General features: G+C 35.9%; 3 protein-coding genes across 5 annotated transcripts; all 3 read left to right on the top strand.

Annotated features, from left to right (window-relative positions):
- Positions 1-718: 718 nt before the first annotated feature.
- LOC113736055 (uncharacterized) lies at positions 719-1,135 on the top strand. Its single transcript, XM_027263008.1, has one exon. It carries the CDS (start codon positions 719-721, stop codon positions 1,133-1,135), a length of 417 nt encoding a protein of 138 aa, XP_027118809.1.
- Positions 1,136-2,016: 881 nt separating this feature from the next.
- Positions 2,017-9,497, top strand: LOC113735255 (apyrase 2). 2 transcript variants are annotated; one of them, XM_027262275.2, is made up of 10 exons: positions 2,017-2,883; positions 2,987-3,139; positions 3,339-3,467; positions 3,592-3,648; positions 3,764-3,856; positions 7,082-7,287; positions 7,495-7,586; positions 8,520-8,737; positions 8,875-9,064; positions 9,159-9,497. In XM_027262275.2, the coding sequence occupies exons 2-10, from the start codon at positions 2,996-2,998 to the stop codon at positions 9,272-9,274; spliced, it is 1,245 nt and encodes a 414-aa protein (XP_027118076.1). In that variant the 5' UTR covers positions 2,017-2,883; positions 2,987-2,995; the 3' UTR covers positions 9,275-9,497. The 2 variants fall into 2 exon arrangements, with proteins under 2 accessions (XP_027118076.1, XP_027118075.1); XM_027262274.2 differs by having other exon boundaries at positions 2,017-3,139.
- A 5,699-nt stretch (positions 9,498-15,196) lies between these two features.
- Positions 15,197-21,176, top strand: LOC113735256 (large ribosomal subunit protein uL6c-like). 2 transcript variants are annotated; one of them, XM_027262276.2, is made up of 4 exons: positions 15,197-15,434; positions 17,069-17,178; positions 17,362-17,670; positions 20,723-21,176. In XM_027262276.2, exons 2-4 carry the CDS (start codon positions 17,144-17,146, stop codon positions 21,057-21,059), a joined length of 681 nt encoding a protein of 226 aa, XP_027118077.1. In that variant the 5' UTR covers positions 15,197-15,434; positions 17,069-17,143; the 3' UTR covers positions 21,060-21,176. The 2 variants fall into 2 exon arrangements, with proteins under 2 accessions (XP_027118077.1, XP_027118078.1); XM_027262277.2 differs by lacking the exon at positions 15,197-15,434 and adding an exon at positions 15,665-15,862.
- Positions 21,177-22,461: the final 1,285 nt, after the last annotated feature.

Here is a 22,461-nt window from a genome sequence, read left to right as displayed (position 1 = left end):
AGTATGCAGCCTATGATAGACAAAATATACTAGGCAATGTCTAGTACTGGGGTTTATAAGTCAAATCAAGATATAGGTTGGCAAAAAGCAGAAAAAGGAGGATGGATCAGTATAGGACTGGTGCAGAAGGAAATGTGCAACACAGAGCTAGAATTTTTTATGGGGATTGAACATGAAGCATAAACTGAAGCATTTCATCTGAAAATACCTGCAAGGTATTTTACCAGTGAATATAGTTATAAGGGAAAGATGTTCAAAAGGAGATCATATGTGCCAAGTCAATTAGCAAATGTTCAAAAAAGGAGATGTTCAAAAAGAGATGTTGTGGGGAAAATTCAGAAACCATTGAACATATGTTGTTTTTTTGTAACAAAGCCAAGTCAATCTGGAAATCTGTTCCACTAAGCTAGGAGGGTCTGGAAGCTTACAAGAATAAATTTTGGCATTGGTGGGAAGAATTGAAAGATGCTACGAATAAGGAAAATGGAAAAGAGAGTCTTGTTCTGACTATAAATTTGTTATGACAAATCTGGAAATCAAAAAACGAGAGGCAGTTTAATGACAAGGGAAGTGACCCAATGGTAGAAACTAATAAACGATACTGAAGTGGAGGAAGTACCAGGAAGCTCAGGAAGCAGAGATGGAAATAGAGGAATATAGCAAGAGTAAAAAAGAAGTGTTGAGTGGCTAGAAGAGACCAAGGAAGGATTGGGTCAAGATGAATTATGATGCAGCTCTACACCAAAAAACAGATAAAGCAGGCTGGGGAATGGTTGTGAGGAACTGGCAAGGAAAGGTTCTAGGAGCTTGGGCAGTACCAAACACAAGTTGCTCAAATCCAAAGCTAGAGGAAGCAATAGCGCTAAGAATTGCTATGCTAGTGGCAAAACAGCAAGGGTGGAGAAGAATGGAATTCGAAATAGATTGTATGCAGGTAGTGAATGGGATAAATAGAGAGGAAGATGATGTAATCATTTCAACAGTAGCTTCTAATATTAGGAAATTAAAGTCCAACTTTGGTGAATGTTGTTTCACCTTCATTAGAAGGATAAACAACTTTGTCAGTCATACATTAGCTAAGATGGCTATAAACTTGAAAGGATCTGCTGAATGGAAGGATGACTTCCCAGTCTGACTGCTTGAGTTAGCACAAGCAGATTGTAAGGGCGGTTGCCCACCTCTTATGTAATAATCTAGGTTAGACTATTAATAAAGTGTTGCTGTTTTGGGGAAAAAAAAAAAAAAACTCATTTGAAGAAGCAAAATCTTGTATAGTTTCTAAAAGCAAAATGTTGCTTCTTTGAAGAAGTTTTCTGCTTGTTGTTTCTTTCTTGTTCATTTTAATCATTTGCGTTGCTAAATTAACTAGATATTTCAAAAATACCCCTGCTTGGCTGGGAGAAAGTGATAAAATATGGTGGCTCTATTGTGAAAGTTCTACATTGGAATGAAAAACATAGTTGAAGGACTAAATTTGTCAAAAAAAATTTTAATGACTAAATTAGTTTTAATGTAAAAGTTCGGGGATGATATTGGTGAATTTTCCTAATTTTTACCTCCAAAAAATGAATTTAAGAATTTATCTAAAGGGTATGTTGGAAATTTTTTGCTAAATGCATCCAACTTACCATGTCAAAATATGTATCGACATTTATTGCCTCATAAGCTTCTCAATTTGATTATCTTTCTTTTCAGAAAAAAGGATTATTTGAGTATGTGCAATGTCCGTAACTCAAAATTCTAATTCCAAATAAATACACTATGAATATCAATCAATTGCACTAAAACAAAGAAAATATTCCGTAACCAATTATAATAAAATTGGACTTTAAAATTTGAGAATAGGGATGACATGGAGGAGGCAAGTGCTTCTGGCGGAGGGAGTACCAGAGCAAGAACGAAACCCGCTCCATTATGGTCCATACTGTTATTTAGGTTGTTTTTCAAAAAATTTTACTGCAGCTGTCATTAAAAAAAAAAAAAAAAGGACTTATTTGTGAGTCTCAATTCTCACGGAGAAATGCAGGGCCATTTTGAAATGTGGAAATTTGTGAGTGGTTGCTTGCAATTGCATGAGATTTGCGCAGTATCAGCCGTATCCACCCCCTCCGCCTTCCCCCCCTCCCCTATTAACATCCTGAAGGTGGGTGGCGGTGCTATATAAGCAAAGGGATAGTGTTTGTGGAGGAAGGAAAGATCGCTTTCTGTCAGATCCGATCAACTTCCTCTGAGAGAGGGGGAGAGGTGAGAGGAGGAGGCCGGTTTCATCAATCCATCTGTTGAATTGGTTATAAATTACTATAACATACAGAGGTAATTTGGCTGCTACAGTAGTATTTTTCTGTTTGAAAAACACTACTAGTAGTCGATCAAATTGAGTACTACTGACTCTTCCAAATCATTGCTGAATTCAGTTGATTGATCTGATCAAAAAATAAATAAATAAAAGAAAGTGGCAATCTTTCCACTTGGGGGGCTTGGGAGTACGGATACGTACTCCTCTGATTGTCAATCATCTCATCAGGAAAAGAAGAAGATCAAGGAGGAGGAGGAAAGGATAGAAGTGCATTATTATTATTTATCATTTTTTTCTCTCAACATACGTCGTCCCCTTAATTAATTAAAAGGGAGAAAAAAAGGATTGGAAGAGCTGGAGTCGGTGCAAGGTAATCAGGCAGCGGGCGGAAACGGTCAGATCCGATACCGGTCTCCATCGGCCGCGGAGCTTTTGGATGCGCAGACGCAGCAGCAGCAGCAGCAGCAACCGCAGCACCACCTGGACAACAACAACGGCAGCTCCACTCCAATGGAGAAGATGCTAAAACGGAACAGGCAGCAGCAGCCTGATTACTATTATCATTCCCTTTTGGACAAGATCCAGAGGTATCGAGGTGTCTTCCTCGTCATTTCCCTCCCTCTTCTTCTCGTCACGATTGTCCTCTTTCTAATGCCTGCCCGCTCCCCTTCCGATTCTCTCCCTCGCAAGTTTTCACCCATGAATGCCAATGACAATGCCAACGCGCGCTCCTACGCTGTCATCTTCGACGCTGGCAGCTCTGGCAGTCGGGTTCACGTCTTCTGCTTTGACTCCCACCTGGATCTTGTCCCCATCGGTAAAGATCTTGAACTTTTCGAACAGGTAAATTAGGCATTCTGTCTATGAGTGTATTTTCACCAATTTGGATTTTCGACTTGTTGCAATTGGCCTTTTCTACATTTACCTACCGTCATCACGTGTGTTACCTTACCTACTAGCTACTAGTACGAATTAAAAACAACTTCCTGCTATTAGCTCTAATTTGAAAGTGGACTGACTTCTTGTGGTTACGATTTGTCAGAAAAAACCGGGTCTCAGTGCATTTGCGAATGACCCGGAAGCTGCAGCCAATTCCTTGCAGGAGCTTCTCCAGAAGGCCGAAGCTGTTGTTCCCCCAGAATTGCGTCAAAAAACACCGGTCAGGGTTGGGGTAAGAGTATCTCCATTTCCAATGTTCGATTGTAAATAATAACTTTTTTTTTCTCTTTTTTCTTACTGTGATTGTGTCCTTTGCACACAACTCGATCGTGATGCTGATACTGATGCCTACATAGGCAACTGCAGGTCTAAGGCAACTGGAAGGAGATGCCTCTGACAGGATTTTGCAAGCGGTAAGCTTGCCTTCTTCCTTGCTACCTCTGTCTCTCAGAAAATGCCTTCCTCTGACATTTCAGTACTGCTAACTATTAATGTTTCTTCTTTATATTTCTAAATTTCCCCTTCCAGGTTAGGGACTTTTTAAAGAACAAAAGCAGCCTCACGTCAAAGGCAGATTGGGTCACAGTTATTGATGGCAATCAGGAAGGTGCTTATCAGTGGGTATGTTGTATTCCTTTGTTGATTTATTTATTTTTCTTGATGATGATTTATTGGATACAGAAGGTTGCCGTGTCATTTATTCGTGCAACTTCATTTTGCACTTTCTCTTATCACTGGTGCGGATGATAATTCATTCTTTAGCTTGGATTCATAGGACCGCTTGAAGCCTAGGGCTTATTTTGTTTATGGAAGAAATCAATTTTTTTCTTGCCATACCTATTCATGGATTGGAGCCAATATGTATAATTTGAAAGCTTAAGTTAGATTTGCTATGGGTTGCACAGACAACCAGTTGTTTTTTTTGTGTAGAGAAGAACATTTTTTGCTAAGATAGACGTCGAAAGGCATGGGAGCACCAGATAGCTCTCAAGTTTTCTAAAATAGCGCCTTATATTAGGCTGTTCTTAACAAGCATATACTCTGTCTGCAAACTTGACTTTGAGCAAAACTCAAATCCTTGCATCATGACGGTAGTTGCATTTATTTTCTTGTGATCAACATATGAGCATGCCTGTGGCGAGTAAATAAGGAAACTATCCCGGTATGAAAGTTCAAATGCTCTTAAAGAAAACCAAAACCAATGCGCTACTTATTTTATGGGGATTTATGCACAGAAAATTAGTGTCTACAAGAACCTTGGAAAAACTGACTGGTAAGCTCTGCAGTTATGCTAAATCTTTTTGAAGGGCTGTGTAATTTGGCCTACTATTTGTGGACCCCATGAATATTTTGCAAGTTAAACTTTTCATGTGATAAATGGAGAAGCCATACTCATCATTAACCATGTCATTTTTCACTATAATAACTATTGGGCTGAAAGGTATTGGCTTCCCTCAATCCTGTGAATGAGTTTGAACCAGCTATTGCACATTGAACACTCAGCTACCATTTTTCTAATTATTTAGGGTTGTTTTTATCAGTCCTGTTTCCATGTCTATTCATGTACAGCGGCTGCCTTTCTAAAAAGAGGGCTAAATTTTTCCATTTGAACTTCTTGTGATTTTTGCGGTCTTCCTCTTCTTTCCTGTCTAAGGCCTTGTTTGATAACTCAATTCAACACTTAAATTTAATGGATTCAGATCTTAACATATTCGGACCATTTGATAACCAAATATTGAGCATTTGAATTAATTAAGTGGCACTGAATTTTCTAGGCAAAACTTGTTTCCAAAATTAAGTGATTAGCTATTCACTTATCACTGAATGTGATATATACTCAAATGTATTAGATTTTATATTTAATAATTCAATAACTTAATGGATTTAGACTTCAGATTTCAGACTTCAGTTTTATCAAGCGCACCCTAACTCTAATAGATATGGCATGTCCCTTGCAAATGTTGTTATTGTTATTCTGCAATAAAGAGAATAAAATCGTCTTATATGTATCTATGCAAGGACACACCTGCTGTGGCTCAACATCTTGTCTCATAAGATAGTTGAATAGTACTCTATAGAAGTTGTGTCCAATCTAACTGCTACATGCCTATAACTTAGATCGTCTTAAGTGTGCACTTAACCTTTCACATTGCCTTATGGACTCTTCGCTGAATAAGTTTTCTCAATGCTCCTTATCTTTACCATTCACGAACTTGGTCAGCAACCTGAGATTTTTTCCCCCTATACCAGCTTTTTGGGAAAAATAATTGCAGAAACCATATGTAGCTTGTAGTAAAGCATTCCTTTAACTTCTTTGTGAGAAGTAAAGATTTTGGTTATGGTATAGAGAAAAGTGCCACAAGTTATGACTCTGTTGTACTTGAACCATCAAGTTTGGTACCATAGGATTCTTAGGCAATATGCCAGACTTAGTGGTAGAAGGATTGTGTTCTGGTTAGCTCAATAAGAAAGTGCAACTCCTAAATTAACACTCGATCCCCTGTAGCATCATGGAATTAATCATTCTCATGGTTGAGAGCCAATCGTTTTTTGTATCTTCAAATTTTATTCTTTATTTGTTGAATCTTCAATGTACTATTGCTTGAATGCTGCACTTTTCTAGGAACATGATGCAGCAACATTAACATTATTTTTGCCAATCAGTAGCATATACATTACTTCTACTCCTACTCTAGCCTATTCTAGGGGGGAGGCCCAACTGGGCCAATTGGGGAACTGACTATGACTAAACCGCTATTAGACCAGACAGGTGTGTTGTGCACCCGTATGGATTTGGAGAAGCCACATGTAGTGGCAATGTGATGGAAGGCAAGGTTTGAACCCTTGACCTCTCACTCCACAAAGACTTGAGTCTTTTGTGGTGGCCAACGGCCCAAGAGGCCGTTGGTTTGATGCAGCAACATTTAGAACGTCTGAATTTTTTGCTTTCTAAAGTATTGTCTGGTTGATTTCATGTGAATATACAGTGTAACTTAGGCAAATCTAGCGCTTGATTGACAAATCTAGACAAAAAACACGACTAAAATGGTTCTGTAGTTACAAGAAGAAGAAAAACAGTTTCTAGGAAATCCACTAGAGTTCCTTAGGCATGAAATTCTGGTAAAAAATTGTTTTCACATAATCGCATAATGCTCTCCTCTATCTTCTGTTCACAGAGTACGTGTACATTTACTCAGTGATGGGCTGTTGAATGGTAGGCCTTTCCTTATAACAATGACTGCAAATTGAAGTGTCAGTTTACATACAAACTTCATTGTGGCTTTTCTAGCTACTAAAAATCATTACTTGAGTATATATCTCATAATTGATACTCAAATCATATCAATTTCTAAGAGTTTGAGCAAATTAGCCAAGTACTATGTCCACAACAATAAGGCAAAGCAACCAATGTTGGCATTAACTTTATTCTGACCTAAGTCATTTCCCAGACAATGATCAAAGCCTTTTCAAACGTACCCAAAGGGTTTGCATCACAACTGAAGCAACTTTTTTACTTTGTAAAGATTTTGCTCTAGTAGGCTGGACTTGGATCATCTCATTCTGTAAGGAAGCCTGTTTGTATGCCTAAGTTTGTTATTGCAATACTACTGCAGCTTTTGTGCTGCAATAAAAGATACCGAGCATTTCGGCATTTTCGTAAGGCTGGCATAGTGTTGTTTACCAGATTTTCTGAGCCTGCTTTCGATTTCTGAGCTTCCTTGAAGGAGCTAACTGAAGATTGCATAGACCTGCTTGTCATGAGTCAAAATTATGTATAACTTCAAAGAGAAAGTATGCAGTGGGAAGGATTTAGGCCTGCTTTTGAACTATTCTGTGCCTATGCAGGTGACCATCAACTATCTCTCAGGGAAATTGGGAAAAAAATATTCCCGTACTGTCGGCGTGGTGGATCTTGGTGGTGGATCTGTCCAAATGGCTTATGCTATCTCAGAATCAGATGCTGCGAAGGCTCCAAAATTACCAGATGGAGAGGATGCCTATGTCCAGGAAATGTATCTGAAGGGGACAAAATATTACCTTTATGTGCACAGGTATTGCTTATCCTTGGCCAATGATCTATAGCATACAATTTCTGGCATCTTTCATTGGGATAGAACCCTCTGTTGTATTAACCAGTTAGTTAAAGTAAACTTCAGATATGTTGATTTTAGGTTACATGCTGCTCTTTATTTTATTACTTTACACCTCTCTTCTAGGTTCATCTCTTTTACATTTTTTTTATTGGATCTCATATACAGTTACTTGCACTATGGCTTACTAGCAGCTCGTGCTGAGATATTGAAGGCTGGTGTAGAATCCAGTAATCCATGCATCTTGGCAGGCTTTGATGGTATGGCCTGCATTTAGCATCTCCAGGGCCGATTTCCTTTTGGAAGTGTTTTTTTCTTCCTATGTTGTATCTTTTTCTTTCTTGGCGTTCCCATGGACTTCTGCCTGTTAGTTACATTCTATGTGAAGTTAGACAAGACTGAAAGAATAGGCAGCCTTTTTTTTTTTATGGACAAGAAGGGTATATGATCACGAGAAAAAAGGATTTGTGTATATGATGGTTAAGTTTCCTATTGGCTAAGCCGCTGGGCACTAAAATTCTTAGTACAGTGGAAGTGAAATTCAAATAGTGCATTTCAAAACCGTGGCATTCATTCTTTGTAATTGCTCATAATGGATTACAAAGGAGCATGGTCATGCATTGCTACTCATGCTTTGTTGTTTCTATTATCATGTTCCCCATAGGTTCATCTAAAGTTAGCCTTTGCTATCAGGTGCGTTTTGGTGTCCTGGGCTTAGACTAGAAACCTGAACCTTGTATTAAATAACTGCTTACTTGGAATTTTGCGTGGTCAACTAGGCATAATTTTTAATTTCAAGCAAAGTTTAAAATTGCAGCATATCAGAATGGCACCAGATGTATCTTTTCCCTTTTGTACAGAAATTTTGAAAAGATGGAACCACAAATTTTGAAATCTTTTGTTTACATGTCAAAAGTACATTTTTAGTACTTTTCCAGTTAGGTCAGAGGGAATTGATAGGTTTTGCAATTTGAAATACTCTTATACCAGATCATAAGAAAAAGGTATGTTGCTCTTGCGTGTTTGTTTCCACATAATTAACTAATCTGCAATTTCCGTTCAGCATGTGTTTGCTTCAATTCTCTACTAGGTATCAATAGTTAATGTTGGTAGGCAAAGAAAACCCTCTCCTTGTGAAGAACTAATTACTGAAGCCAACATTCAAGTACTAACTATGAGTTGCTCCTTTGTAGAGTCTTACAAATATGGAGGGAAAGAATATCCATCGTCTGCGTCACCATCTGGTTCCAATTTTAATGGATGTAGGGAAGTAGCTCTTAAAGCTCTCAAAGTAAATGATTCAGCGTGCACCCACATGAAATGCACATTTGGTGGGGTATGGAATGGTGGAGGTGGGGATGGTCAAAAGAATCTCTTTGTTGCATCATTTTTCTTCGACAGAGCTGCTGAGGTACGTGTCCATTGTGTAAATATTTCTGGAGGAGTATGCAACTCAGAGTAATTGGTCTTCTAGTAGGCAGTGAAAATTTGTACCCCACCTTTGTGTCACTATATCAGCATGTTGACCGTGTTAACATTCCCTCGTAGGCTGGTTTTGTTGATCCACATGCTCATGTTGCAAAAGTTCATCCAGTTGATTTTGAGGAAGCTGCTAAGCGTGCTTGTCAAACCAGGCTTGAAGATGCCAAATCTACATATTCTCGTGTGGAGCCTAATAACCTACCGTACTTGTGCATGGATCTTGTGTATCAGTTCACCTTGCTTGTAGATGGGTTTGGTGCGATTTACTTATTCAACTCTATGTCAGCGTCCGTTGCCGCCCTATAATATTGATCAGTGAATACTAATGGGTTTCTTTTTCGATTAAGCAGGCCTTGATCCTTGGCAGGAGATTGCTTTGGTGAAAAAAGTTGAGTACAAAAATTCCTTAGTTGAAGCGGCGTGGCCACTTGGTAGTGCAATAGAAGTTGTGTCATCTTTGACATAACCACCGCAGAGAGTTGATTGCAGCAGTTTGTGATTCTCTTGCTTAAATTTCATCATAATGGGTGTCTACAGTTCAAAATCGCTTTGTGCTTCTCGCTAGAAATCCTTCCATGACAAAATGAGAGCAAGTTTTGTATTGACATATTGAATAATGACTACTACTTCCCCATTGATGTAATGTTTTCTGATAGTGAAACATGGGAATCTGATACACGACTTATAAAGATAGTGGAATATTTTAGGGAAGAAAAAAAAAAAAGAAACTCAGTATTGATCCTGAATTCTATTTTTCCTATCATGTTCACCATGATTTGGTTGGACTGGAGTAAAGTGATATCCGGCCACAAGAAATCACAATATCTGGAGTTGACAAAATAAGGCCCAAGTTTATTAACTTTGGAAGTATTGTATAGAGAATTTCGCCAATTTGGTCCCTAAACATTTTCACTTAAATCAATTTCATTCTTGATAAAATATTTTAACCAATTTAGTCCTTGAACTAATTTTTTACTTTCAATGTAGGACTTTTCATTGCATTTTACCCAATTTGCGTGGACCAACGGGGGTATAATTGTCACATTGGTTTAATCTTTTGCAATTAACTGACGAAACAAATTAGATTGAAGGAACTCGGTAATTACCAACTTTGTCATCCAATCCAAGTCAACCCGGTGGCTTCTTTTTTTTATAATCATCTTATTTCTTCGAAGAAGCAGATATTCTTTCTTTTACAATAATATCACCTCCACGAAATCAAAACGTAGAATGCAAAACGTAGCAGCAGCAGCAGCCCTTCGGCTTCCAGTTCGAAGCAGTTGAAGAGTTGCAGTGATTGCCATACAACCAGAACGCCTCTGTGGAGAGGAGGTCCAGCTGGTCCCAAGGTGCATTATCTTCTTCTCTTCTATATATATATATATATATATATATATATTTGTAAATAATATCCAATGGTCTCTCAATCTCTATCTATATACTCCAGGCTACCACTCTTAGCATTTCTTGATAATAGAGTGTGTGTTTTGTTTGGTGGAGTATTTATTTACATATCCTTAGCGTTTGTTGTTGTTGCATCATCAGTCACTGTACAATGCATGCGGGATCAAGTACAACAAGAAGAGGAGGGAGCTTTTGGGACTGGACAGGGGTAGAAATGACAAGGGCAAGAAGAAGAGGAAAAGCAGTAGCGGCGGCAACAAGAGCAACGAAGGAGGCGGAGTGGGGCAATCGCTGAGGATGAAATTAATGGCGTTGGGAGGAGAAATGGTGCTACGGAGATCGGGAAAGCTGATGGGGAAATTAAGAGAGGAAGAACAAGCCGCTATACTCTTGATGGCTCTCTCGTGCGGATCTGTCTATGCTTAATAATAGTAATTAGTTGCTAGAAAACAACTTACTAGTTTAGTAGTAGAGTACAAAAACTCAAAAATGCTTCTCTCCCCAGTAGACCGAGCGAGTACTGGTAGGTGTTTACTACTTAAAACTAGGCAGGCTAGATGAAGCTGAAGCAGAAGAAGAAATATGTGTAAAAGCCCCCTTAATCTCCATCCAACCCCCCTTTTTTTTTCCCCTTTCTGGGTTCAACTCTCCGACCCATGTCATCTCTTTTTCATGATTGAATGCATGTATGCCGATTAGGAATCAAATATCTTTGTAATGAACGAACTGACTTCCTTCCTTCCTGAACCCATTATTTATTAAATTCTTTTTTAACCATTTTTGATGGACTTATCAGTCAGTACCAGTACCAGCAAGTAAATCTTCGCCTGCTAAAGAAATGTCTGAGTGTTGCTGATTTATTTCGATTTCTGGGTTTAATTCAATCCACGACGAATATTCGCAGTGCTCCGAAATGAGATGATTATAAAAAAAAAAAAAAAAAGAAGCCACCGGGTTGACTTGGATTGGATGACAAAGTTGGTAATTACCGAGTACCTTCAATCTAATTTGTTTCGTCGGTTAATTGCAAAAGATTAAACCAGTGTGACAATTATACCCCCATTGATCCACTCAAATTGAGTAAAATGCAGTGAAAAGTCCTACATTGGAAGTAAAAAATTAGTTCAAGGACCAAATTGGTTAAAATATTTCATCAAGGACGAAATTGGTTTAAGTAAAAATGTTTAGGGACCAAATTGACGAAATTCCCTATTGTATACTAAAGAACTTTATATATAAAGTGGGAATGGTACTTCAATTATCTGCTGGTCTTTCGTCCTACTCACGCGGAAGTCACGTGGTCCGTGTGTTGGAAAGGAACATCTTAGCTGGGTTGCTGCCTTTTGCTCCGTCATCAGCATCATGCCCTGCACCGCCCATTTTCTAATTTCCCCCCCTCCCCATCCCTTTCCCTCAATTCAGATTGGTCACTATCCAGTGCTTGCTTCCGTCGTCATCATCAATCAAGCTATGCAAAATAAGCAGCCGCCTTGCCCATTCTTTCTATTGGTCGGTGGATTCACCTCTCACCCTACACAATCTGCAATTCATTAATTTTGGCCGTCTCCGTGCGAAATGGCGTCTCCATGCGAGATTTGCACATCTTTAAACATGCTTTCCCGGGTTTTCATGCATCGAAAAGAAGAACGGTAATCATGCAAATCTCTTTTCCTTGAATTTCAGCTTGCTTTTGTTGTTTTGCTTCGTCTTATGTATTGCTTCCGCTTCTTCTTCCTCGGCCTTTTCCTTCCCTTTGTTTCCTTGTTTGCATTAAAGCCATGCACAGGACCAATGAATTTGTTGACCTTACTGTTGCATTGGCTCACATCATTGACTTAACTCTTGGCATGAACATTCAATCTCACACAAAATTAAAATAGAAACAGGGGCAGGAATAATATATGTAGCTACTGTTTGATTAATAGCTCTTATGGGAATCATTCAAAATGAATGAAAAGGTTTAATATTGCCCTCTATCATTCAAAAAAAAAAATTTTTTTGAGGAAAAATTAATCCATCATAGTTTCTTCCAACATGGGTGTTCATGATAGGGGGATTTTTGTCATTTTAATAACTAAACCATAATATTACTTTATTTTGTCATGGGAATTTGATTGTTAGATAGTACAAGAATAAATGGTTTTGTCACGCTTCGTTTGGAAAGGAGGATCTATATCTATCTATATCTATATGTATTCAGGAAGGGGTTTTTAGCAGAAACCCTCTCAATGACTTCTAAACTTCTCATTCTTTTTTCTAGATTTTTGTATTTATTTTAATACATAAAATGTAGTTGGTTATAACCCACCTTATCACCCATCAATATTCCCACTATCTCACCTCCACTATCTCACTATCTTAACTCATCCTACAACCACTCCTACAAATTCTCTATTCCCACTATCTCACTCCCATTCTCTCTCAGTTTCTTATTTGTTTTTTATTCTCTATTCATTTTGTAAATGTATTGATTTTGTTTCTTTTATGAGCAGTAGTGGAAGATATTATGTGCAGAGACTTTAGCAAAACTCAATCTTCTTGCGGATAATTGGAAGTATATTCTTGCCAACTTAATTTTTCAGGTCGGTCCCCTCTGCTTTTTAAGTATGTTTTGCTTTTGCTTTGCTTTTTGTCATGAATGATATTGCATTGATTTTCTGATTATCCATTATTTCTGAAAATTTTTTACAAAATCTTGTCAGAAATCCTTTTGGCAAAATTGCATTATAGCCTTTCTTTTTTTTATCATTTTCTCTCTGCATTGACTGCAATAATTTTCACTTCACTTTTAATGGGCGGGCTTTCAAAATTGGTAGAAAGAGAGTTTATTAGCATTCAAATAACTGTTCTGTGTTGCATCTTTTTGAGATGTTAAAGAAGGCATGAAACTTCTTGAAGGATGGTATCCTACTTTTTAGAGTTTGAATCACAATATTACCTTCATTTTTTGTATTTTTGTATTTTTGCATCCACTGGATTAGAAAAAACGCGTCATTCTAAGCTTAGATTATGTTCAGCAGTGATGCCAAAGACCTAACGATATCTATATGGAAAAAAAATTCAAGGGACATAATTATATATCATACCATATATCAGGAAACTAATTGCATAAAGGAAATAATCCTAACTCATATTTCGACGCTCTACCTGACTTAAGACGGCGATTTCTTAAAAAAATCTGATTTCTCTTGGTATTTGAAAAATTCCGAATTCTAACTGAACTTAAACCAAAAGAATAAATTAAAAATTATAGAGGCTGCCAAATTAAAAGACAATATTGAATTGAATATTAAAAAATTGTTTAAACATAGTAGGGACTACGGACCAAAATCTTTGAAAAACAATTCTGTATCCAAAAAATTTAAAAAAAAAACCTATAAGAACAAACTCATTTTCCAAAAAAAAAAAAAAAGAAAAGAAAAGAAGCCTATAAGAACATACGCCCTTTTCTAAATTTAATAATTTATCTACATTATGAACATATTATAAACTAATACATTCCTTTTTATTTAATATTAAAAATTGATTTTAATATACAAGTGATAGCAGAGGGAATGATGCAGTTAGCGACATGTGAAAAAGCCGAAAAGGACAAAAGCAATTAGAGGGATAATTTCGCACAAAATTCATGGGTCAAAGTGTAATTTGAGGTATAGATGGGAGGCATTTTAGTGCATTTATTGGTTTGTTTTCAATAAGTGGTGGTTGGTTTTGCGGGGTTTGGGGGGTCTACATGTACCAAAATATATTTATATAGGGATTACTTCATTAACTATGGGTGCTAATAACAATTCTATTTGTGCGTAATTTTCATTTGATTACAACACAATTGTATTAAATTCTATTGATGCTACTTCTATATTAATTATTGTATTTTTTTGTTAACAATTCTCATACAATGTATCACTTACTACGCATAAAATAAATACAAAAACTATTTATTTTTGATTTAATATATATATTTTTTCTAGATAAAATAAATGAAAATATTGCCTCTCTTCAAGTTCGACAGCCATCCGCATCACCAATACTTTTGCGTGATCATGATAAATATGCAGTTTTTTATATCGTCAAAGATCGTGCATTTTCATTTGTAGTACATACTTCACAAAATTCAATATAGTTCATTAAATCATCAATTTTGGCTTTCGTACTAAAAGTGGATTGGTGTGAAGAGTGTTCGCACCTTCAAGAAAGATTATCAAATCGAATGCTTAGTATTTGTAAGTATTTCATTTTAACAACATTCAATTACATTCATTTGTAGAAATATATCATTCCCCTTTTTAATATAAATTTTAATTTTTTTTTCAAGATCCATCTTTCGAAAAAAGACAGTTCTTGAATGATATACACATTCTATTATATTTCAAACTATTGTTAAACAGATATTACATTTAAATTTTGTTGGTTCAATTTTTTCACCTTTATTTGTTCACCATTTTATTTTTTTCAATGATGTCAGCACCGTGCGTAGCACGGGTATTCACACTAGTTTAATTGTAAGCATGGTGCAGTGTTGCAGTGCTCCCAGGTCGCAGTGATTTATTTGCACACCGACCATGTCGCAGTAAGCCGGGGTGCACAAACCTGATCCGCGCAACGAATCTTCTGTCTCACAACCGGTGTCATCCTCTGTCATATTTTTTATTATATTGCTATTTCTTTTTCATAAACATCATGTTTTAGTTCTTTTTTTTTTTTAAGATCCAATAACTATTAATTTATTAATACACAAAATTTAACAAATTCAAAAAACCAAAATGCATAAAAAATGAGATTTTTTTATAAATTTTCTGCTGTATTTTTTAATTTTCTATTATATATTACTTTTTTGAAGCTGTTGTATTTATTTTTTATTGAATTAATAGTTATTAAATTTTAAGAAAACAAGAACTAAAATATAATATTTATGAAGGAAAAATAGCAATATAAAAAAAATTGGGGATATAAGACAGAATTCGTTGCGCCTTATCCGTCCTCTACAAGTGCTTCATCAAATTCATTACTAGTACACCCATCACCACACACAACTCCACTCCCTCGCTCCCTCTCACTCCACTTTCCATTAGCATCCTTCGCCTTCTGCTTCCCCATTATCCTTTTCAAACCGAAAAGAAAAGAAAAGCAATTTACTCGAAAAGCAATAGGGGGCAGCCAGAACAGGAGGAGAGGACGATATTTTCGTCGCTGCCGATAGTCATCACCCAAAACGCATTACTGTAAAGCTCCATTTTGTCCCCGTCTTTTCTTTTTTCTTTTAAATTTCCTTCTCATTGTAGGTGAAATGTATGACTGGTTGTTGGTTTTCCTTTTGTATCTTATCTTTCTGTGGATGCCGCTGTTTTGCCAATTTGTGCGGTTATGTTTTGAGATTGACTACTCTTCTGTTCCTGTCTTTAATTCTCTTCTTATAGCTTCTACAACAGGTAGTAAAATAACGACTTCTTGTGGGTTTTCCTTCCATCTTTTCTGTTTAGCGTTGCCCTCCTTCTTATAGCTTCTAAGGTAGGTATGGCATGCTTTGGTCTATGTCGTGAACTTGCTTGTGGAAATGCCTCATCCAACAACGAACGGAAAAAGGACGATTTGAGAATCAGTGTGATGTGTGTGCAAGGATGGATACTGGTGCCCCTGCCGGCTAACAGGGGTAAAAAATAAAAATAAAAATGAACTTTCAGCATTTTTATTTGTGTAGTCGCTAAACTTTTCCATAATTAATTTTCATCTAGGTCATTATACTATTTTTTGTGTCAGTTGACCCACTAAATGATCAATTAAGCCATTCCGTCTATTTTCTCGGTTAAAATAGATAAAGATCATGGCATTAAACCCTGAACCCTTCATTTGGAGGGGCATTTTTCGTCTGTTCATAATCAAAATGTAGTATAGTGGGTGAAATTAAACCTTAGAATAGTTTAGTGACGGTGGAAAATTTTGTTTCAAAGTTAAGAATAATAATAAGTCCATTTGGGCAAAAGTTGCAATTGACACACATAAACCTTTTGGAAAATTAATAGAAATATTTTAGCAAAAAATCAGATTTATGTTTCAAAAAAAAGAAAAAGAAAAACAACAAAAAAGAGTCATGCCAAAACCTTAATGAAGTATTCTATTGGGTAATGAGTCAAAAGAAGATATTTCTTTTTAGAAAAGGAAATACTAAATTTCCTTTTTTTTTTTCAAATTCTTCTTTACCTGTTCGCCAGTATAATGAGGTTTTGTTCTGACTGTTTCTTTCTTGTAGCTTTCTCTCTCTCTCTTTCTCTCTCATTATTATTTTTGTGTGAAGTATAAATCCAGTTATTTTTTTGCTGAAGTACTTATTTTATTTTTTTCAAAAAGACTCATTTGGCTCATCTTCAAAGTCAAAGTTGCTAGATACATCTAGAATCTAATAGCGAAAGGCAACTCATACATTAACTGTTGCATTTCCAAACATTTTGGGCTCTTTCTCCTTTTTCTAGTTGTCGTTTAGTTTTTTTTTTTCATATTAGTCTATTAAAAAAATAAAAACTAGAAAACCATTTTTAAAAATATTTTTGTTTTATTTTTATTTCTATTTGTTGTTTTTGGAAAAGGGGGTCCAACAGAACCCTGAGTTAGCATGGGTGCGCTTTTGCACATGTATCTTCTTGTGTTGGCCTTTATCCCATTTATCAATATTTAATTGTTATTTTTTATATTTTCTATTTCTAACTTTGCTTTTCTTCTTTATTCGTCTTTGAATTTCCCATTTATTGTTTGGGCTACCTCTTGCATCACTGATGATATTATTATATCATTTCTCTGCTCTATTATTTAATTGCTTTGAAATCGATATCTGAAGTTATTGTATTTATGTTTGGATTTGTAGATGCACGAAAGTAACCTTGTGAGTTGAGCTACAACAAGAGCAGCAGCAGCAAACATTCCCCTGTCCAGCCAACAGATGGCTACGTCACTTGGTGCTTCCTCACCGAACTGGTAAAATAATGGGTGCAATTTTCTAATCTAACAATGTATGTACTGCAATTAGTGAATGCTTTGTCAAGTGTTTGCGTGCCTTCCTATTCTATTGTTTCATTGCTACTTCTGACTGAATGACATGATGACGATGGGTGAATTTGATGCTTTCTTATGACTCTTTTCACTCTTCTATTTATTTAGCAATTTGAAATCTCCATTCACTGGAATGTGTGTACCCCGTATTGCTGTTGTGGGTTATCAACATGCTAAGTTTGTGACAAGGAGGACAATTGTGGAATGCAAAGAATCAAGAATTGGAAAGCAGCTGATTGAAGTACCTTCAAATGTTACCTTAACAATTGATGGCCAAGATTTGAAAGTCAAGGGTCCTCTTGGGGAGCTTGCTCTTACTTATCCGAAAGAGATTTTACTCCAGAGGGATGACTCTGGTCTTAGAGTCAGAAAGTCAATAGAGACTAGGAGAGCCAATCAAATGCATGGTTTATTCAGGTAGGAAATTTGCTCATTCTTTTCCTACTTTATTTGTCAGTCTGATCTGATTTACGAGTTAGTCTGTAAAGTGATACCATTCAGTTCTCCCCATACTCTCCCATACTACTGTAATGTCAAATTTTGTGAATGGAACTTTGTAGTTGTACTATACAAAATTTTTTTTTTTGGTTCTTTTGTGTTCTCGTAACTTAAAGAACACTACTGATTTCCAAGTAAACTAAGCAAAATGCTAAAATGCCCTCTTTGGAACCTAAATTTGGTGAGGGAGATGAAAAGCCAGGTCAAGGATATAATATTCCCCCAGCTATCTTGTCGGTTGACTTGAGGGAATTAGATACAAGCTCAAAAAACTGTTCTCGTTTTTATTCGTGTTATTAAAGGTGGAAGGGACAACGAGTGAAGGTAAGAGATGAGGGATTCAGGTCAGCAGAGAGATGTATACTATGTTCTTGTTGGAAATTTGGGGTTTTATTGATGGTGCTCAAGGAGGAGACAACTGGCAAAAATGATTATCTGAGTTTGGGCATTCCTTGAATGATTCTCCATCTTCAGCAAACTTGTTTGTTGATGAGCGTTTTTTGTCACAATTTTTTTCTTCCATTTCATCCTAGTTTGCTATATACCAGTTTGAAAAACTTATTTCCAACAAATGGTTTTCCTTTTGCTCAAGAAAATCCTGAGTCCTTTTAGAGCCCGAAAGGTTCAACTACTAATATTTGTGACTGCAGCAGAGTCAGGCTCAAATTCCAACGACATACTTTTTACCCCTACTTTTCACATACAAAGTCATCAGAATTTTTCTTGTTTAGGACATGTTGCTTTCATTGTTCCATTCAAATACTTATAGGTTTTTCTCTGTGTATTCATGATGAGCCTGAAATTAAGATCTACCTGTGACTCGTAAGCTTTTTGTAGTCTATCTGAAATTCTGATGCTGGAGCATCTTGAAGCTTGTCTTTCTTGTTGCTGATGATTTATAATGTCCTATGTTTTGTTTCCACAGGAAAGAGAGCAGTTGCTTAAAACTCTTTCACTACATAGTACATTTATGCTTGCCATGTGGTTCCTTAGGAGTATTTTGGTCTTTCGCCAATTGAGGAAAACAATGATTACTAATATGCCATCTGTTTAAAAATCCTAATTTCTAGAGATGGGTCCTAATGATAATAAGCTATCTGAATGTTTTAGGCCTCATTTCTTCACCCGCAGGTAAGGTGGGTAGCACTAAGTGTTACAAATATTTTAGAATTAGTGGTGAAAGTTTGGAGAGCCGGGCTTATAGATCACAGAAAAGGTAATTTTATATGGCTTGCTTGTCATTGATAATCTTCCCAACAAGAATGTCTAATGTATTGGGCAAGTCTGTTGCACTACTCTTAGTCTTTTGAAAGACACAAGTTGCTCTATTCACATTAAACCCTGATATATTCACATTCAAAACAATGAATTGCACCAAACAAAATAATCCTTCACGGCACTGTAGGGAGTGGAAGTTTCTTAGGAAAACCTAATTCCGCTTTCAATTGAGTGGTGTCTATTACTGGGCATCCTTTATAGGTTGTACTTATGGAGAAGGTATTCCAGAGATTCATTCACCATAAGAACAATGAGCATATAATTGGCTCAATACATGATTGTAAAGAGTTTTAATGCACTAATCAAAGCTAACTCCATAACTCTTTGAGAAAAATGCTTGAAGAAACACAAGTTTTCACAAGAAAGAACAATTATACAAGATTCAAAATTACGAATACTTGTCCAAATCAACAGCCCTTTTTCATCAAGCTCAATACAGACCATCTCATATCCATCTTCAACGCTATAAAACCGTACTGTAAGCAACAGAAGTTTATAACAGGTGCGGCAAGGATGTTTTCAACGTCCAGAATTTGGTTTGGCATGCTTTAGGAGATGAGCATACTTGGGAGTTGGTTCAAGTCCAAACCAGTCTTTATTTCAGTTTATTATTAATGCAGTCATTTGTTTTGATTGAGATTTTCTGAATTTCAGTCATATTATATAGTTTAGGGTTTAGAACCATGAATTTCTTCTTATGAGTAGTATTTGATTTCATGAAGAAGAAATTCATGGTTCTGCATCAAATATTGCTTTGGTTTCATGAAGTTTGGAACATGATATTTCAACTTTTATTGCATCAAATTTGTATTTTCAAGTTTTTCGTTGAGAAATTCATGGTTCTGTCATGATTTTGGTCACATAATGAAAGGAAGGTTTTTCATGAGTCTCAATCTTGGAGGTGTGGTCGGGATTGCCTGAAGAGTGATGTAGATTTCCCTGGAGAGCTGAATGAAACGTGTCTTTAGACCTTAAGATCGTAATAGTGAGGTAAAGGAGGAGCTGGTTCTTTTCCAGAAGGGAAGAGCAGTAGGAAACTTGGGACCGTGGAAATGGAATTGGAAACTATGAATGCATGTAGAAAATGAATAGAGAAATCACCTATGCTTTCCAATTAAATTGGATTTGTGAAAGAAGAGATATATTATTCAGTTGTGACTTGGTGTTTGAGATATCTTATCATTAATATGATAACCACTATCCCACTTTATTCTTTTCTGTATTCTCCTAATGTCTATGCTCCATGTTGCTGATAGTTCCTCAGACAGAAAATACTGACAAGAATGTATAGGCACATTTTTGGGATGTTAAATGAAGCATATTAATTTCTCTATTGGTGGAGAAATGTGCAATGACATGGTTTACCTGTATTTGGTGTCGTCAGTACTTGAATTTTTATTACTTAATAGTGTCAGGTCACCCCCAATTGAATGCTCTCCTAGGCCGGTTGTGTTTGACTTGTCCTAAAACAGCTGTGGTCCAAGTATGCACTCAGCCATCTTAATATAAAATGTGGATCTTCTGCTGAACTTGTTTCTTGAAATTTATGTGTTGCAGCTAGTGTGAAGCCATAACATCTTTTTCTTCTTCAGATATTCCATTGAGTGAAAAAACTGAGGACGTGTGTTAGTTGAAATGCCTTATCTACAATTTTCTCCATGTTTCCAACAATCTGTTCAACTTCATTTGTCAGGACTCTTACTGACAACATGGTGGTAGGTGTGTCAAAAGGATTTGAGAAAAGGCTTCAATTGGTAGGTGTGGGTTATCGTGCAACAATTGAAGGAAAAGATATAGTACTTAGTCTTGGATTCTCTCATCCAGTCAGGATGACAATCCCGGACGGCCTGCAAGTGAAAGTTGAAGATAATACCAGAGTTATTGTTGGTGGATTTGACAAATCTGCTATTGGTCAATTTGCTGCTTCAATTAGGAAATGGAGGCCGCCAGAGCCATATAAAGGTAAGGGTGTAAAATATGCTGACGAGATAATAAGAAGGAAGGAAGGTAAAGCAGGGAAGAAAAAGTGATAAATTGTATCATTTGACTCATTGCTCTTTTTTTTTTTTTTTTTTTTTTTTTGTGAAAATGGGAGTGGAACTCGGGACCGTATCATTTGCCTCGATGCTTACAATTGTTTGCAGGTAGATCCATTTTGCAGCGCTAGTTCTTAAATCGCAATTCAGATATTTAGTTAAGATTTCCTCTGTAATTGAGTGCGGTAGTATACGCCACTATAGTGGTCAATAGAGCTGGCAACAAAGTTCAAAATCCAATAACTCTCAAATCATCCATTAATTTTAAAGGATGAGGTAGGTCAGTTGGGTTATGAGTTTTGTTAAGTTGGGTAAGAACAATTTAACTTATTTATTGGACGGGTTGGGTTTTTTATTTGGGTATTTAATATCCAATTTGTTTAAAAATAATTTAAAATAATAAATACAATATTTAAGACACATTTATCCAACCATTTATATTTAGATATGTGGTAATAATTCATTGATCAATTTATATTCAAAATTCTCATATATATATTTTCAATAAATTTTTTTAATTTTTATTTAAAAGAAAAAAGAAATTTGAAATAAAAATTCATGTTTATTTTACTTTTACAACAATAGATGAGCTTACTCAACATCTATAATAATTTATTATGTCTTTTAAAAGTATGTTGTTTTCCTCCCTTTTTTCTTTTATTACTGTTTTTCAATTGCTACTTACTTTTGTTTGTTAATATTTCATGTACCTATAATAGAATTTTAAATTTGTTCTAATTGCATTCTTTTACTTTTCTCTAACTTGTTTTATTTCATTGTTAATAATTCCTCATCAATATTATAATACAACAGATTATATGTCTCTTAATTACATTTTCGAGCATAATATAATCTAACATTCAATAATTTAAATACACAGAATATTACAAATACAATACAGCATATATGAATAGTAAACGTGTTAAATATTTTGTGACAAAAATAAGTTTTAATCAATTAGTGGTATTAAAAAATATAAAGCAAACAAATATTTTTTAGCTAATCTATTTAAATGTACAATTTATTATTTAAAATACGCAATACAAGTAATATAAAATAGTATTCTATTTATGATGTGCTTCTAATGAGTTTAAAAGTGAGTGTGTGTTTGTGTGTGTGAAAGTGTGTTGGTGTGTGAAAATATATTCATGTATGTGAAATAAATCTTTTTGTGTGTGTAAATGTACAAGAGAGAGTTTATATATCACAATGTATAAATTAATAAGTTGGGTTATATTTGGGTCATGGGTTTAGCCTGACCTAGTATGATCCAATCCAAAATCAATCTAATCTAATATTGAACGAATTGAGTATAACTCATTGAAGTGAAAATTCAATATCAATTTATCCAATCCGTCCAATTGTCAGGTAGCTTCCATGACACGAATGGAGCTGC

Source organism: Coffea arabica, chromosome 3c (assembly GCF_036785885.1).
Source record: "Coffea arabica cultivar ET-39 chromosome 3c, Coffea Arabica ET-39 HiFi, whole genome shotgun sequence".
In the NCBI taxonomy this organism is placed as follows: Eukaryota; Viridiplantae; Streptophyta; class Magnoliopsida; order Gentianales; family Rubiaceae; genus Coffea; species Coffea arabica.
Note: the sequence above shows the minus strand (reverse complement) of the source record. Positions and strands in the feature narration are given on the sequence as shown.